The following is a 16469-nucleotide window of genomic DNA, read 5'->3' as shown; positions in this document are numbered from 1 at the left end:
CAAATCGTTCCTTTCGTCCAGGGCCAGGCCAGTCCTCAAACAACAGGTCGGAGGGCTCTCGCCCAATTCCGGCTGCCACAAATGGAGGGTCTGGGACAGTAGGGGATCGGCCTGATGAGGCCACAGTGGGCTCATCAGAAGTCCCGGGTTTATCCTTCACGCAACCAGAAGAGGGTACCAACATTATGAAACTTCTAGTAGCCTCAGCCTATGGAATTCCCAGACCCAAACTGCCATACTTTGAAAATGGAAAGGAGAGTGAATTTGTCCTTTTGGAAATGGCATTGGAGAGCCTACTGGGTATTCACAGTCATCTGTCAGAACGCTACAAATACCAAGTACTAATTTGCGGTTTCCCAGTGCATACAGGCTGGCCCAATCCTTTATGCACTCCGCAACACCATACACTGCAGCTCTCCAGGCCCTGAAGAGGGTAGGTTTGATATGGTTTGCCACGTCAGCTAGTCCAGAATGAACTAAACAACATCCTGAACACGTCTCCAATTAAAATGGGAGACCATGCTGCCTTCCAAGAATTCTCCCTGGCTGTCCCATCCCTGACCTCGATGCTCCAATCCGTTGAAGGAGAAGACGAGAACGAGCTGAAATGTGGCTCCCACGTGGACAGGCTTCTTAACAAACTTCCAGTGTACCTGTCGTGGAAAATCGGTTCAAATATGACGCTTACAGGAACTGGTGAATTCAATAATAGACTTTTTAATACAACGTATTGCAAGCCGGAGTGGTCCGCGGAACACACACACTTTTTCAGAGCACTCGCTCTGATTTATACACATACAACATATGAGTCCATCCCACATGCAAATGAAGTTACATCCCAATCCTTGCATCCTGCTTGTTCAGCCCAATAACACCCATATCTGCTTTCCGTCAGATTATAATGATGAAAATACCCTTGCTTTTTCCCTGCACTCCTGTTTGTGTGTTATCTAGGGTCAGCAGACTATGTGTCTCCTCTGTTTTTAGCGTGTCCAGCTATACTAAAAATACTCTACATTCCTCTATGCTATAGGCTTGCTTTGTCCCTTCACTTAGCTCAATGTGTGTCTTTATCTCGGATCAGCAGACTATGTGTCTCCTCTGTCATTCCTTCAGCATCTCCATGTCCTAAAAATATGTGGGCTATGTCTATAATCCATCAGTTGGTCATTTGGCTGACCCCCTCCTTTGTATATCCCTCTGACCTTTGTATGTCCTGCTGTCCTAGGCGCCTATGTGTCGCCTTCTCTTCATGTGGTTGTCTAAGATCAGCAGACTATACATCTATGGCCTCCTCTGTTCTCCTCTCCTGTACAATAGACAATGTATTTTACCAGAATGGCAAATGCACTCGATAAGTGTATCTCTCTCTTGTGTTACAGTATTTATGTTCCTCCATATATGTACATAATTTCTCCCATATACCTCAGAGACAGTTTCATTGAACATTGTTTGAAGGGCATCCTGAAAGAGGGCTCAAGAAGCAACTATGCTCTTAGAGACCTGGCCGCATGGTTGGAGGTGAAGGTAAAGGCGAAGAGCATCGCTCACCAGGCCACAATGTCAGCCACCGGGGGAATGAAGGAGTTTGAACGCCAGGAGGGACAGAAAAGGCCAAATCCCACTACCATGTACTTAAATAGTGAAGCCGGGGAGGAACCCGGGAAGAAGACCCCTCTCAAGAGCAAGACCATCAAATTCCAGCCTTACTGCCCATATTGTAATAGTAAGAGGCACTTCCTTGGCTCATGCCCCAGGGTAAAAAAGCTCACTCAAACTCTATTGAAGGCCTGGATCACTGCAGGCGAGCGATGCTACAAGTGTGCCCGTAGCCATAAGGCGGAGACCTGCACATTGAGGAAACCCTGCAACCGCTGTAAAGAAGTCCATCTCACCGTGTTGCATGATCAAATTCCCCAAGCACAGAAGGAGCAGAGTATTCTCATGGTAGGAGCTGCAAAGTAGCTGTACCTCGACCAGCAGAACCGGTCTCCAAGGGTCATGTTGAAGGTGGTCAAGGTCACTCTGCAAAGTGAAGGGAGAAGCATTGATACATTCGCTGTTCTAGATGATGGGTCAGAAAGAACAATCATTCTCACGGCGGCCACCCGTCAGCTTAACCTGGAGGGGACCCCCGAGACCCTTCATCTCAGAATGGTGCGACATGATGTTATCCAAATGAAAGGCTCTGCTGTAACCTTTAGCATTTCACCTTCAGGAAACAAGGACGTGGCCTATAACATCACCAATGCCTTCACGGCAGATGGCTTGAATCTCGCAGCGCACTCCTGCCTGGTAAGTGTTCTACAGAAACAATATACTAATTTACGAGGATTGCCTCTTCCTAACCTGGCCAGAGTGGCACCACTTATCCTGATTGGGTCAGACCACCCACATCTCGTCACCCCGACTGAGCCTATACGAGCTGGACCAGACGGCGGGCCCATTGCTGTCCATACATCCTTGGGTTGGGCTGTGCAAGGTCCATCCCATCTACTTCTCTCCACCCAAGCTGTACAGTCACAGCAAGTCCTCTTCACCAGAAGCAATCCAGATGCAGCCACTGACCTCCTTCAGAATGTTGAGATGCTCTGGAAGATGGCCACCTTCTCCAACCAGAAGCTACAGGAGGTCACTCGTTCGAAACATGACTCCTATGCATTAGACCTCCTGGAGAAGAGCACCACGACCAATGAAATGGATGGCGTTCGCAGGTATGCAACCCCACTGCTACGGGTGCCCAACCATCCTCCTCTGGCAACCACGACATGGGCTGTACTCCCACTACTGCGTGGAATGGAGCGACGCCTGGTGAAGAATCCTGAGCTTGCAGAAGTTCATAACAGAGAGATTCATAATCTTGTGAAGGCAGGCTACGTCACTGAAGTGACAGCTCATGAAGAGGGAAACGCACTCCGTGAATCCTGGTATCTCCCTCACCATGTTATCCAGCAACATGGTGGGAAGTATAGACTTGATTTCAACTGTTCATTCCAAGCTGCTGGTCAAAGCCTGAATGACTGTCTACTCCCCGGAACAATCTTAGGTCCTTCCTTGCTCGGTGTCCTTCTCCAGTTCCGGCAGCACTCTACAGCCATCAGTGGAGACATCAAAGCCATGTTTCATCAGATTTGTTTACTGCCTTCCGACACCACACTGCTCCGGTTCATATGGCGAGATATGGAACGAGATGCAGAGCCCACAATCTATGAATGGCAGGTACTCCCATTTGGCACCACCTGCAGTCCTTGCTGTGCCATATACGCTCTGCAGAGACACGCACGGGAGCATCCAGACAGTGACCCAGAAGTATTGGATTCAGTGGAAAATGTCTTCTATGTGGATAACTGCTTACAGAGCGTCCCATCCACGGCTGAAGTGAAAGCACTCCTTGATAAAGTACGGAATCTCCTGTCCAAAGGGGGATTTGAGGTCCGACAGTGGGCTAGTAACAGAGCGGAGATTATCCAGCACCTCCCGCCACAAGCTAGGTCCAGTAGCAGTGAACTATGGCTAACGCAGTCTGGTGCTAACCCAGAAGAGCCCACTCTAGGACTGAGGTGGAGCTGCATACCGGATACCCTGGGGTATAAGCACCGCTCATCCCTGAGTACCGAAACCCCACCTCTGCGCACTATCTATCGGACCCTGGCCAGTCAATACGATCCCCTTGGGTATATCCTGCCATACACAACACGGGCCAAAGTCTTAGTCCAGGACCTGTGGCAGACCAAGAGGGACTGGGATGAACCAATCCACCCGGCTGACCTAGTGGAACGATGGATCTGTTGGGAAACGGACATCAAATCAAATCAAATCAAATGTTATTTGTCACATACACATGGTTAGCAGATGTTAATGCGAGTGTAGCGAAATGCTTGTGCTTCTAGTTCCGACAATGCAGTAATAACCAACAAGTAATCTAGCTAACAATTCCAAAACTACTACCTTATACACACAAGTGTAAGGGGATGAAGAATATGTACATAAAGATATATGAATGAGTGATGGTACAGAGCGGCATAGGCAAGATACAGTAGATGGTATTGAGTGCAGTATATACATATGAGATGAGTATGTAAACAAAGTGGCATAGTTAAAGTGGCTAGTGATACATGTATTACATAAAGATGCAGTAGATGATATAGAGTACAGTATATACGTATACATATGAGATGAATAATGTAGGGTACGTAAACATTATATTCGGTAGCATTATTTAAAGTGGCTAGTGATATATTTTACATCATTTCCCATCAATTCCCATTATTAAAGTGGCTGGAGTTGAGTCAGTGTGTTGGCAGCAGCCACTCAATGTTAGTGGTGGCTGTTTAACAGTCTGATGGCCTTGAGATAGAAGCTGTTTTTCAGTCTCTCGGTCCCAGCTTTGATGCACCTGTACTGACCTCGCCTTCTGGATGATAGCGGGGTGAACAGGCAGTGGCTCGGGTGGTTGTTGTCCTTGATGATCTTTATGGCCTTCCTGTGACATCGGGTGGTGTAGGTGTCCTGGAGGGCAGGTAGTTTGCCCCCGGTGATGCGTTGTGCAGACCTCACTACCCTCTGGAGAGCCTTACGGTTGAGGGCGGAGCAGTTGCCGTACCAGGCGGTGATACAGCCCGACAGGATGCTCTCGATTGTGCATCTGTAGAAGTTTGTGAGTGCTTTTGGTGACAGGCCAAATTTCTTCAGCCTCCTGAGGTTGAAGAGGCGCTGCTGCGCCTTCTTCACGATGCTGTCTGTGTGGGTGTTAAATGCCGAGCTGTAGTCGATGAACAGCATTCTCACATAGGTATTCCTCTTGTCCAGATGGGTTAAGGCAGTGTGCAGTGTGGTTGAGATTGCATCGTCTGTGGACCTATTTGGGCGGTAAGCTGGTCTGCGCATGCTCTGAGGGCGCGGCTGGGGATGCTGTCTGGGCCTGCAGCCTTGCGAGGGTTGACACGTTTAAATGTTTTCCTCACGTCGGCTGCAGTGAAGGAGAGTCCGCATGTTTTGGTTGCAGGCCGTGTCAGTGGCACTATTTTGTCCTCAAAGTGGGCAAAAAAGTAATTTAGTCTGCCTGGGAGCAAGACATCCTGGTCCGTGACGGGGCTGGTTTTCTTTTTGTAGTCTGTGATTGACTGTATGACCCTGCCACATACCTCTTGTGTCTGAGCCGTTGAATTGAGATTCTACTTTGTCTCTATACTGACGCCAAAGGAAGCAATGAGTGGATCCGATCCACAAACTCAAATCACACTTTTAAATACAACAAACAAACGGAGTAAAGACACTTCGGAACACTGAGACGGTTCAGAGAAATTCAGGGCCGTAACATTCATCTCAGACTGCTCACATTCCAATATGATGGATGGTATTTCATTAAATTATGTAATGAGACAGAAATTCAATTAACAATAATAACTAATGCTTTCTGTTTTACATGATCATTATTCATGACTCTCCATCTTGGATAATGGATGATCAGCAAAAAGTGAGTAATTACTTATTTGTCTGTTTTTATTGACAACCAATAACACAAGACAAAGAACAGACCAGAGTGTTAATCTGATACTATAAAAACTACAGGCCTTGTGACCAGCAGTGTGTCTTCTTCAAGGATACAAATTAAATCAGTTTCTTTACATTTATCAATACTCTCCCCAAATGTTCTCAAGGTAGGTTGGATTAAGATGTATAGATGTTCTTCAAATTATCCAGAATTTTCATATCATAGATCTCCCACAATATATCTGCAATAGAGGTCAACATTTCACACACCAAAATTAAAATAGAATCATCTTGAATTTATCTTGATGTCTTATTATGAAGCATTCAGTCATTCTCAGACTGCTCACATAGTAGTGCTGCTTACATCCCTTTCCCTAGATGTACATTAGTAATGAATGTGATGAACAGTCATTCCAATATGATGTATGGTATTTCATTAAATTATGTCATGAGACAGAAATTCAATGAACAATAATAACTAATGCATTCTGTTTTACATGATCATTATTCATGACTCTCCATCTTGGATAATGGATGATCAGAAAATGGTGAGTAATTACTTATTTGTCTGTTTTGTTTATTGACAACCAATAACACAAGACAAAGAACAGACCAGAGTGTTAATCTGATACTATAAATACAACAGGCCTTGTGAACAGCAGTGTGTCTAAAGATAAAGATGTATAGATGTTCTTCACATTCTACTGAATGTATATTCCATAGAACCCTGCCTCCTGACACAATATCCTGTATCTGCCATAGAGCCCAATGCTGGTTATCACAAACAATGAAAATAATCATTTGATCAGAGATAGGCCAATAACAAATCAACATTATTTATGAAGTTAACCAGATCTCATTGGTGCCCACAGTCCCTACATGAGGGAGGTTTGAGTGACAGGAGAAATCTGATTGGTCCTGTTTGTTCTGTATATAGTGATGTCGTCTACCACACAGAACTCACCTCTCTGTTTTACACCATAGGATCTGGTTTGTATTATTTACAAATTGAGACCCAGAAGGAGAAGCTGAAGAGAGTGGAATCAGCTGGTGAGCTTGGTAAGTATGAGAGAGTCTGGAGGAGAGAGGATTGAATCAGGGAACATGAGTGATGTCATTCAGTTTTTCAGACTAATTCATTTGTAATGTATCAAATAGTCAATAGACCAGTTGATGATTGGTTCAGCTCAGATAACTGTTGACTGGAGGAAATAATTACTAATAATTGTACCACCTCCATCAAATGATAATGTCTTTATAGACATACTATTGAATGAATTAATACATTACTTATTCAAACAACCAATTAAATATGTTAATTGCTCTCAGAGTTGAAGATGGAAAAAGAATTAAAAGAGATATTAAGACAGGAGATGAAACAACTAAAGGAGAAAGACACACAACTGGATGATATGACCCAGGAAGTGAGAGAGAAAGAGAGACTCCTGGATGATATGACCCAGGAAGTGAGAGAGAAAGAGAGACTCCTGGAGGAGATGAACCAGATAATGGAACAGAGGGAGAAACTATTAAAAGAGAAAGAAAACCAACTGGAAGAGAAAGACAAGCAACTAAAGGATAGAGACATTCAACTAGAGGCTCTGAGAAAGAACCTGCAGGACAAGAACAGCCAAGTAGAGAACTTCAGAGTCCTACTGCAGGAAAAATACCTTCAACTAGAGGACAGGAACCACAGACTGGGAGAGAAGGACAGACTACTGGAAGAGAGAGACAAACAACTAAAGGATAGAGACATTCAACTAGAGGCTCTGAGAAAGAACCTGCAGGACAAGAACAGCCAAGTAGAGAACTTCAGAGTCCTACTGCAGGAAAAAGAGCTTCAACTAGAGGACAGCAACCACAGACTGGGAGAGAAAGACAGACTACTGGAAGAGAAAGACAAACTACTGGAAGAGAGAGACAAACTACTGGAAGATAGGGACAAAGTACTGGAAGAGAGAGACAAACTACTGGAAGATAGGGACAAAGTACTGGAGGGAAAAGAAAATGAACTAAAAGAGAGGAGACAGGAAGTAGAAGAGAGGAGACAGGAAGTAGAAGAGAAAGACAACCTACTAGAGGAGAGAGAGAAGCAGTTAAAGGAGAGAGACAAACAGGTGGAGGATGTCAACAATGAAAATGCTGAACTGGGTAAGATTATTCACACCATTAATACATTTAGTCTTCTGTACTTTCCTCAATTCTCAGGTTATTGTCGACTCTCCACTGAGTTGTGAATATTGTTGTCCATCACTTCATACTTTCCCTCTGCATCATATTTCTGTCTAAAGTCTTTAACACAGAATTCAGATCCTAGTCCTCCTTTGTTATTTCAGCTCAACAGATATGTGATGTGAAGACTGAGGTAGAGAGACTGAGAAGAGAGATCTCAGCCCAGATGACTGGTGAGTGAGATATGTGATACTTAACATTTCAGTAGAAACCCAGAACTCCCCTTCAGTAGGTCTATGTGCCTTCATGTGTCACTGAGGTAAATGTTCCCATTCTAAATGGTTGTTCTATTATTCTAGAACATGGAGAGACGTCAGATACAGGTTCCATAATGTATTAGTCAGGAGGAGACAGAGCCTGGAGGATCCTCCACTTAGTGAGTTATCAATATTGCCCTGTTGTCTCCTACTGTTTCTAGTCTATAGAGGACCATCCTTCACTTAGTGAGTTATCAATATTGTCTCAAACTGTCATCAATCTTGATATTCTCTATGTTCTCCAATAATCTAAATTTCACTATGATGTGTAATGTATTTGTAGTTTGTTTATACTATGTTTTAAATGTGTCTCTGATGAGTCAGTATGTTGACCAGTTCTCTATGTTGTGTTACAGTGAGAGGAGAGACCTCAGATACAGACCCCACACTTCCACTGAGGAGGAGACACAGCATGGAGTTAATTCCTCCATCTAGTGAGTTATGGATGTATATGATATTATATTAGACACTGTTGTACATCCTCCATCTAGTGAGTTATGGATGTAGATGATATTATATTAGACACTGTTGTACATCCTCCAGAGAGTCAGAGTGTTGATCAGTGCTGTGTGTTGTGTTGCAGTGGGAGGAGAGAGCAGCAGTCCAGACTCCCCAGTGTCTCCCAGTGTGTCTGAGCTGAGACTGGTGCTGCTGGGGAGGACTGGGGCTGGGAGGAGTGCAGCAGGAAACACCATCCTGGGCAGAGAGGAGTTTGGGGCCCAGGCCAGCCCCTCTGCAGTGACCCAGAGGAGTAAGAGGAGAGAGGGGGACGTGTGTGGGAGACGGCTGGTGCTGGTGGACACTCCAGACTGGTTCTGTCCTGGACTCTCTCTGGAGGAGATGAGACAGGATGTGGGGCTCTGTGTCCGTCTGTCTGCCCCGGGACCCCACGCCTTCCTCCTGGTCATACCAGTGGAGCCTTCTAAGGGGGAGGAGAGAGGGGTGCTGGAGAGAATAGAGGAGATGTTTGGGGAGGGTTGTTGGGGACACATTGTGATTCTATTCACCCATGATGATGGCCTGAAAGAGCAGAGCATTGAGGAATTTCTCCAAGCAGGAAGTCAGGACCTCCAGCAGCTTGTAGAGAAAAGTGGGAGCAGGTACCACGTCCTCAACATTAAGGACAGGGCCCATGGCACTCAGGTATCAGAGCTGCTGGATCAGGTAGAGGAGATGGTGGCAGGAAACAGAGAGAGATTCTACAGCAGTCAGACCTACCAGGAGGCAGAGGACCAGGTTAGAGAGATGGAGGGAAACATCCAGAGAGAGAGAGGAGAGAGGAAACAGAGGGAGGAGAGAGACTTGAGAGAGAGGCTTCAGAAGGAATTGCAGGACTCTCTGATAAAGATAGAGGGAGTGATCCAGGAACATGAGGGAGATATCAGAACACTCAGTGAAAGAACCAGTGAACTGGAGAGACAGGTGAAAGAAGAGAGGGATGAGGAGAAGAAAAGAGAGCTGGAGAGGGAGCTGAAGAGGGAGTCTGATAGGAGGGAGGAGATGGAGAGAAAGCTGGAGAGATTTAGAGAGAATGAGAGGAGGGAGATGGAGGAGAGACACAGACAGGAGATGGAGAACTATGAAGGAGAGGCCAGAGTTAAAGTAGAGAGAAACCTGATGAAGATAGTCCTGCCTGAGTTACAGAGGAACATCATGATCTCACAGACAAAGATGCAGAGGGAGTTCAGCAGACAGATGGAGGAGAGGGATAGACAGATGAAGGAGAAGGATAGACAGATGAAGGAGAAGGATAGAGAGATGGAGGAGAAGGATAGAGTGATTGTGGAAAGGGATGGAGAGATAGAGGGACTGATAGAAAGACTGTGGGAAATGTGTAAATGAGTTATTGTAACTAGCCTGAAGAAGTGCTGGGATACATGGAGAGGTAGAAGGAGAGGAAGAAGACAGGGAGAACTGATGAAGATCTGAGGAATGTTTGGGAATATGTAGCCTAGTTCACCATTTCACTGAATTGGCCTGACAACGAGGTTAGAGATGAGATGACTGTTTCATGGAGGGATTGGAGAAGCTAGAGATAATAACATGATATTTATCTGACAATGTAAGAACAACCTGATACTCTGTCCTGTGATGAGTGTCATGGTGGGAAAACAGGTCAGAATACTGTCTGATCCTGTCTAGAACAACCTGATACTCTGTCCTGTGATGAGTGTCATGGTGGGAAAACAGGTCAGAATACTGATCCTGTCTAGAACAACCTGATACTCTGTCCTGTGATGAGTGTCATGGTGGGAAAACAGGTCAGAATAATATATAATAATTGTTTGTGAAGTTTCTTCTGATGAAAGTTGTAAATGTTAATTTAAAGTCAGTTGTCTTCAGAACATCAATGAATCATATTCTTGATTTCCTGTCTGGCTCCCTGTCACACACACAGTCTATTCAGGACAGGGGTGGGGGGGGGGGGGGGGGGATGACATTATACACAGGCATGTCTAAGTCTAACACTGGCTCTCAGACAGGAAGTGGCAGCCTTAACAATAATACATGTTTTTATACAGAGCTTTTCACTGAGGCTCACTGCTCTTTACATGGAATGGTAACCTACTACATTCAACATCAACTAACCATCTCTCTCTCTCTGGCCCTGAGAGCTCCGTCTCCACCAGGACTCTGAAAAGAGACATTCTGTCCTGACGCCATTGGATTTAAATAGTGTCCCCATAGTGCCAGAATGATGTCTCTATGTACTGTAGTTGAACGTTAGCTCGGGTACCTGACGTTCTGCTTTCAGTAATGCTATATAGATGTCCTTTTTCAACAACAATCTGGCTAAAAGCCCATCTTCTGGCTCACAGGTTTGGTTCAGACAGTCATGTTTTCAGCGCTCTGTAACGTTCTGATCTGTCAAGCAGAGTTTGCGCAAAGCAAAGTTTCAGCTATAAATTCAGCCACCAAGTGGAGCATCTTGTAAAACTCCTCTAATGTGTTTATTCTAACCAATCAGAATCAGACCTTACAAAGGAAACACAGAGAGCTGTCTGAGACCTTGGGGTCTGCTCTGCTCTCTACTACACCATGCCCCTTACCCTGCTCACACACACACACACACTTTCTCTTTTGTTCTCTCTATTTATCACTCACTCACACTTGCCCACAGAGAGAGGAGAGGGAGCAGAGTCCATAGTGCCCACCAATACCCCAAACACACACACACCTCCTGAATACTCCAAACACACACCACCAAAACACAACTCCTGAATACTCCAAACACACACCACTAAAACACAACTCCTGAATAGTCCAAACACACACACCACTAAAACACAACTCCTGAATACTCCAAACACACACCACTAAAACATAAGTGATGGAGATGAGGGAGGTGAAGGTGAGGGAGAAGGAGAAATGAGTTAGAAGGTGAGGGTGAAGGAGAAATGAGTTAGAAGGTGAGGGAGAAGGAGAAATGAGTTAGAAGGTGAGGGAGAAGGAGAAATGAGTTAGAAGGTGAGGGAGAAGGAGAAATGAGTTAGAAGGTGAGGGGTGGAAAGAAGAAAAGAGTGAGGATGTTCAGGGTGAGGGGTGACGAGAAGGAAAGGTTGGTGATGAAGGAGGGGAGAGGAGAGGAGGCTGGTAAGAGGTGAGGAGAGGAGAGGAGTGGGGGCTGGTAAGAGGTGAGGAGAGGGGGCTGGCGAGAGGTGGTGGAGAGGGGATAGGAGAGAGGAGAGGAGAGGGGGCTGGCGAGAGGTGGTGGAGAGGGGACTGGTGAGAGGAGAGGGGACTGAGGAGAGGGGACTGAGGAGAGGGGACTGAGGAGAGGGGACTGAGGAGAGGGGACTGAGGAGAGGAGAGGGGACTGAGGAGAGGAGAGGGGACTGAGGAGAGGAGAGGGGACTGAGGAGAGGAGAGGGGACTGAGGAGAGGAGAGGGGGCTGGCAAGAGGTGAGGAGAGGGGATAGGAGAGAGGAGAGGAGAGGGGGCTGGCGAGAGGTGGTGGAGAGGGGACTGGTGAGAGGAGAGGGGACTGAGGAAAGGAGAGGGGGCTGGCAAGAGGTGAGGAGAGGGGATAGGAGAGAGGAGAGGATAGAGGAGAGGAGAGGGGGCTGGCAAGAGGTGGTGGAGAGGGGACTGGTGAGAGGAGAGGGGACTGAGGAGAGGAGAGGGGGCTGGCAAGAGGTGAGGAGAGGGGATAGGAGAGAGGAGAGGAGAGGGGGCTGGCAAGAGGTGGTGGAGAGGGAACTGGTGAGAGATGAGGAGAGGGGGCAGGTGAGAGTTGAGGCGATAGGATTGCCTGTAAATGGACAGAAACAACCACACATAAAGGTTATAACTATCAAGTAGTTCAGATGTAGTCCTATACAAACATAAATATATTATTATTAAGTATTGTCATGCTAGTCACCTGTACATCCTCCACAGACAACCCTAAAGACAACTCCACATGACTCCCTAATGTCATGGTCCTCCAATGACCCATTAATGGTGCTCTTCAGGGTTGTGAAGCCTGCTGCTGTCTGGAGGGTAAACACCTCAACTCCAGTCATCATCCTCCCCCACAACCTCAAACAACATCTATAGAACAAAAGACCAACATTAACAATTGTAATTCAGCCTGAAATGTACATTAATAGTAGTGAGTTTATCAACAAGTAAATGAATGATTTACCTGAATGGATTCAGAGAGCAGGAACCTCCTAATCCGCTCCCTCCCATCCTGGTATTTGATCTTAAAGGGCCCTTCATCAGGCTGCTCTGGATGAGAGACCCCCCTCGGTCTCCTCTATTGACTACAAGATGCATTACTGTCAGTGTTAAGTTCTACATATATTTATACCACAGCATTGTTGAGTTCTAGAATGGGAATTAAAACCAGTTCAGAATTAAAACGGCATGTAGAAATACAGTTAACCATTTATTTAGTAATGAATAATGCAAGTCTTGGTGATATAGGCTCTGCTCATTCAGGGTAACTCACTGCCCAAGCAAGGTGAAGGGGTTAAACCAAGGCCTCATACCTTTTAAAGGGTTAATAAATGGTGTGATAAACTGTAAGGTCTCCTCTTCTAGCAGATCTCTGTGTGTGTTTTAACACTTGTTCAGATCTCAGATCTCTGAGTGTTGAGCCCTTCAGACACTATCAGAAGGAGGAAACCCCCTATGTTCAGACTCCTCCTGTCTGGACCCCACCTGGCTATCTGAGGTTCTGACAATACCACTGGTTCTCTGAGAACACGAGGCTGCCGCAGGCCTGATGAAAACAGCCACCTGTCAGAAGATGCTTGGACTCGTTCACCTTGTTATGACCCTGTGATGAAAGGTCAAGTTTCTACTTCTGAGCTTTTAATTGCGGATTAGATGGTTGCTGCTTTCAGGGGGAGGTTAGATTTATTCAAATGTTGTTGAAAGTCACGCGAGGAGGACTGTGCAGAACCTGGGGAGAAACTATCATATACTGTCCTCTGTACCAACTGCTGCCTACAATTGTATTACTAACAGAGAATTTTAATACTTAAAACAAAGAGTCTGTGTTTCCTTTCCATTACTAATGTATGTTTGATAATTATATAGACCTGATCATCTGTTGAAGAAATTGACCAACAAAAGTGTCAATATAAAATAGCCTACAGACAGTGAGTGTGGTGAGCTGTACCAAAACCCCCGGTTTTGGGTGGTGCTGGGAGCAGGAACACAGAACCTTACAGGTGGAGTCTGGGGTGGTGCTGGGAGCAGGAACACAGAACCTAACAGGTGGAGTCTGGGGTGGTGCTGGGAGCAGGAAGACAGCTCATAGTAGCAGTAGCAGTAAGCAGCAGCAGGGTTTCTGCAGATAAATGTGGGCTTTAGTATTGTCTTCTTTGGTAACTGTAGTATAAGCAGGATAAACAACTCCTTTCTGTACATTACCTTGGGAAAAGGAACTCCACAAAGGGACTCGGCTCCACCTTGTCCTGCTGCGTCGTCCATCATTTCCAAGGTAATGTACAGAACGCCTGTGTTTATCTCTTACATAATATACAGATGATATCAACTTGGTGAAATCCCTTACCTTCCTCCGCCTGCTCTCCCACTCCTCAAAACAACGACGTTTCATCTCCTGTGGCAAAAATAAGTATTGAATTCATCTGTTTTGTGTGAAAAAGTGTTTCCTGTTGGAATGCCGATGATGTGCGATTTAAACAGATTTACTCAGCTATATTATATACATACTTCCTCCTGGTCTGTAGCCAGAGAGAGATGGTAGGCCTCGTCTTGGAGACGTCGTATCTCCCACATTTCCTCTAGAGACTGTAATCAATACAGGTGCAGTAATAAATAAAGCCATTCTGATTGTTACGTTACAATGACAATCCTAGAACTAATATTATACTTTATCATTTGATGCTAAAAGTGGAAAAGGTCATTTAACGTTCCAAACCTCTAGTGTCATTGAAGCTTGTGGTGAGTCAACAGGGAAGCCTGTCTCCATAGGTGGAGTCTCTGTCTCGTGGTGAGTCAACAGGGAGGCCTGTCTCCAAAGGTGGAGTCTCTGTCTCGTGGTGAGTCAACAGGGAGGCCTGTCTCCATAGGTGGAGTCTCTGTCTCGTGGTGAGTCAACAGGGAGGCCTGCCTCCATAGGTGGAGTCTCTGTCTCCGAGGTTCTGTCCTCCCTCACAGTTTCCTTTAACATTAAAATAAAAGGAATCACCAGTTGATCAATTAATTTATAACGTTTGTATACAGAGGGAAGTCCAGTTTATTTTAACATGAATTCAGTCCAGGTTCTTTTAAAATGAATTCATTACCTCTGGCATTCATCATGTGATGTAATAAATATCAATCTACCTCCTCCTTCCTAACACATAAACTATCAAATACCTTCAATCTTAAGTACAGGGCAGACCTCAATAGTCCAGCTGATTTGATTGCTGTCCAGCTGTAGGAGAAGGAGCCTCCTCCTCCTGTCTATCTTAAAGGCCTCTACATTTGGATTCATCTGGGGGAATGTTTCCCCCAAAACCTTCTAGAAGCTGCTCTCCTCCTGACCATAGTGCAACTTGATCTGCCTCACAGGAGACTCTGAAGACAGTGAGATATGGAAACATTATTTAAATCTAATGAAAAGTATCCTAATATAAAACAGGGAAACTGTCCATGATCTTTAAATCAGTAAAATATCCTTCAATAAGTCTGTTAAATCACAAGATAGATTCACACCTAACTTACTTACAAAGCAATCACTGTGGACCCCACTGTGTCCTCATGTACTGCAGGGATAAAGGGAAAATGTACCTCTCCTGTTCAGCTGCAGGATGTGAGGCTCAGCGATCAGACAAACCCTCATAGTTATCAGTCTGCTTCTCCCAGGTTGACGCCTTTGGATTCCAGCATTATTCCGTCTCCTGAACGACTGAAATCTGACATGTGCAAACGTTATAAAAAGGTACAATAATGACATTCAGCCTAATCGACGGGGTCCAGACTCACACACCCCACGGTAGCTGCTGCTGTCGTTAGCTAGCTAACAGTTTGTTCAGTCCAACGACGCTTCATGTTCAAGTGATATTTGAAGAAAAAGTAAACATCATAACACAACATGATAACAATAGAAAGGCCTCGTTTACTGGAACAGACATACTGTAAAATAACACACGATAACATAGCTAGCTAGATATACTAATAATAGACAGGACTAGTTTACTGGAACAGACATACTGTAAAATAACACACGATAACATAGCTAGTTAGATATACTAATAATAGACAGGACTAGTTTACTGGAACAGACATACTGTAAAATAACACACGATAACATAGCTAGTTAGATATACTAATAATAGACAGGACTAGTTTACTGGAACAGACATACTGTAAAATAACACACGATAACATAGCTAGCTAGATATACTAATAATAGACAGGACTAGTTTACTGGAAAGGACAAACTGTAAAATAACACACGATAACATAGCTAGTTAGATATACTAATAATAGACAGGGGATCGTTATGTGTTAACGTTACTAGGTAGTTGTACCGGTTAATGTTGACTTTTGCCAGGTATAACCTAACCTACCAGAATGAATCCTACCTTTGAACCAGCTGATCCTCCTGGGCTGGTTGGAAAGGTGGTTGCACTTGGCTGGTAAAACTTAAAAAGAGGTCTCTCATGTTGTCAAGGTTCGATATGATTTAGTCGTTTGTTGGTGATGATGAATGAGATGTTTTTCATATAGCTGGCTTCACATGCACCTGATTTGTGATTGGTCAACATTTGCATATAGTTTACATAGTGTTATTTAACGTGTATCTTTTTGACACACAAAGACCCAAACGGCGTCCCATAGTGCACCTCAATACATGTCAGACATGCTTTTATGTACCCAGTATGTCCCTCAGGTCCTCTGGCCTTTTCACTATCCTGAAGTCTAGGACCAAGAGGCATGGAGACAGCCTTTAGTTATTATGCCCCCAGTCTGGGACCAAGAGACATGGAGAGACAGCCTTTAGTTATTATGACCCCAGCCTGGGACCAAGAGGCATGGAGAGAC

General features: G+C 45.0%; 1 protein-coding gene across 1 annotated transcript in view; it reads left to right on the top strand.

Moving 5' to 3' along the window:
- The window catches only part of LOC110510488 (trichohyalin), an 82508-nt gene that overhangs the window by 29538 nt on the left and 36501 nt on the right, over positions 1-16469 (top strand). Inside the window, exon 7 of the mRNA XM_036979271.1 lies at positions 6823-7259. Coding sequence (XP_036835166.1) covers positions 6823-7259 — 437 coding nt within the window. The remainder of the gene's footprint in view (positions 1-6822; positions 7260-16469) is intronic.

This window comes from Oncorhynchus mykiss, chromosome 6 (genome assembly GCF_013265735.2).
Source record: "Oncorhynchus mykiss isolate Arlee chromosome 6, USDA_OmykA_1.1, whole genome shotgun sequence".
Classification (NCBI taxonomy): Eukaryota; Metazoa; Chordata; class Actinopteri; order Salmoniformes; family Salmonidae; genus Oncorhynchus; species Oncorhynchus mykiss.
This window is presented reverse-complemented; position numbering and strand designations above follow the sequence as displayed.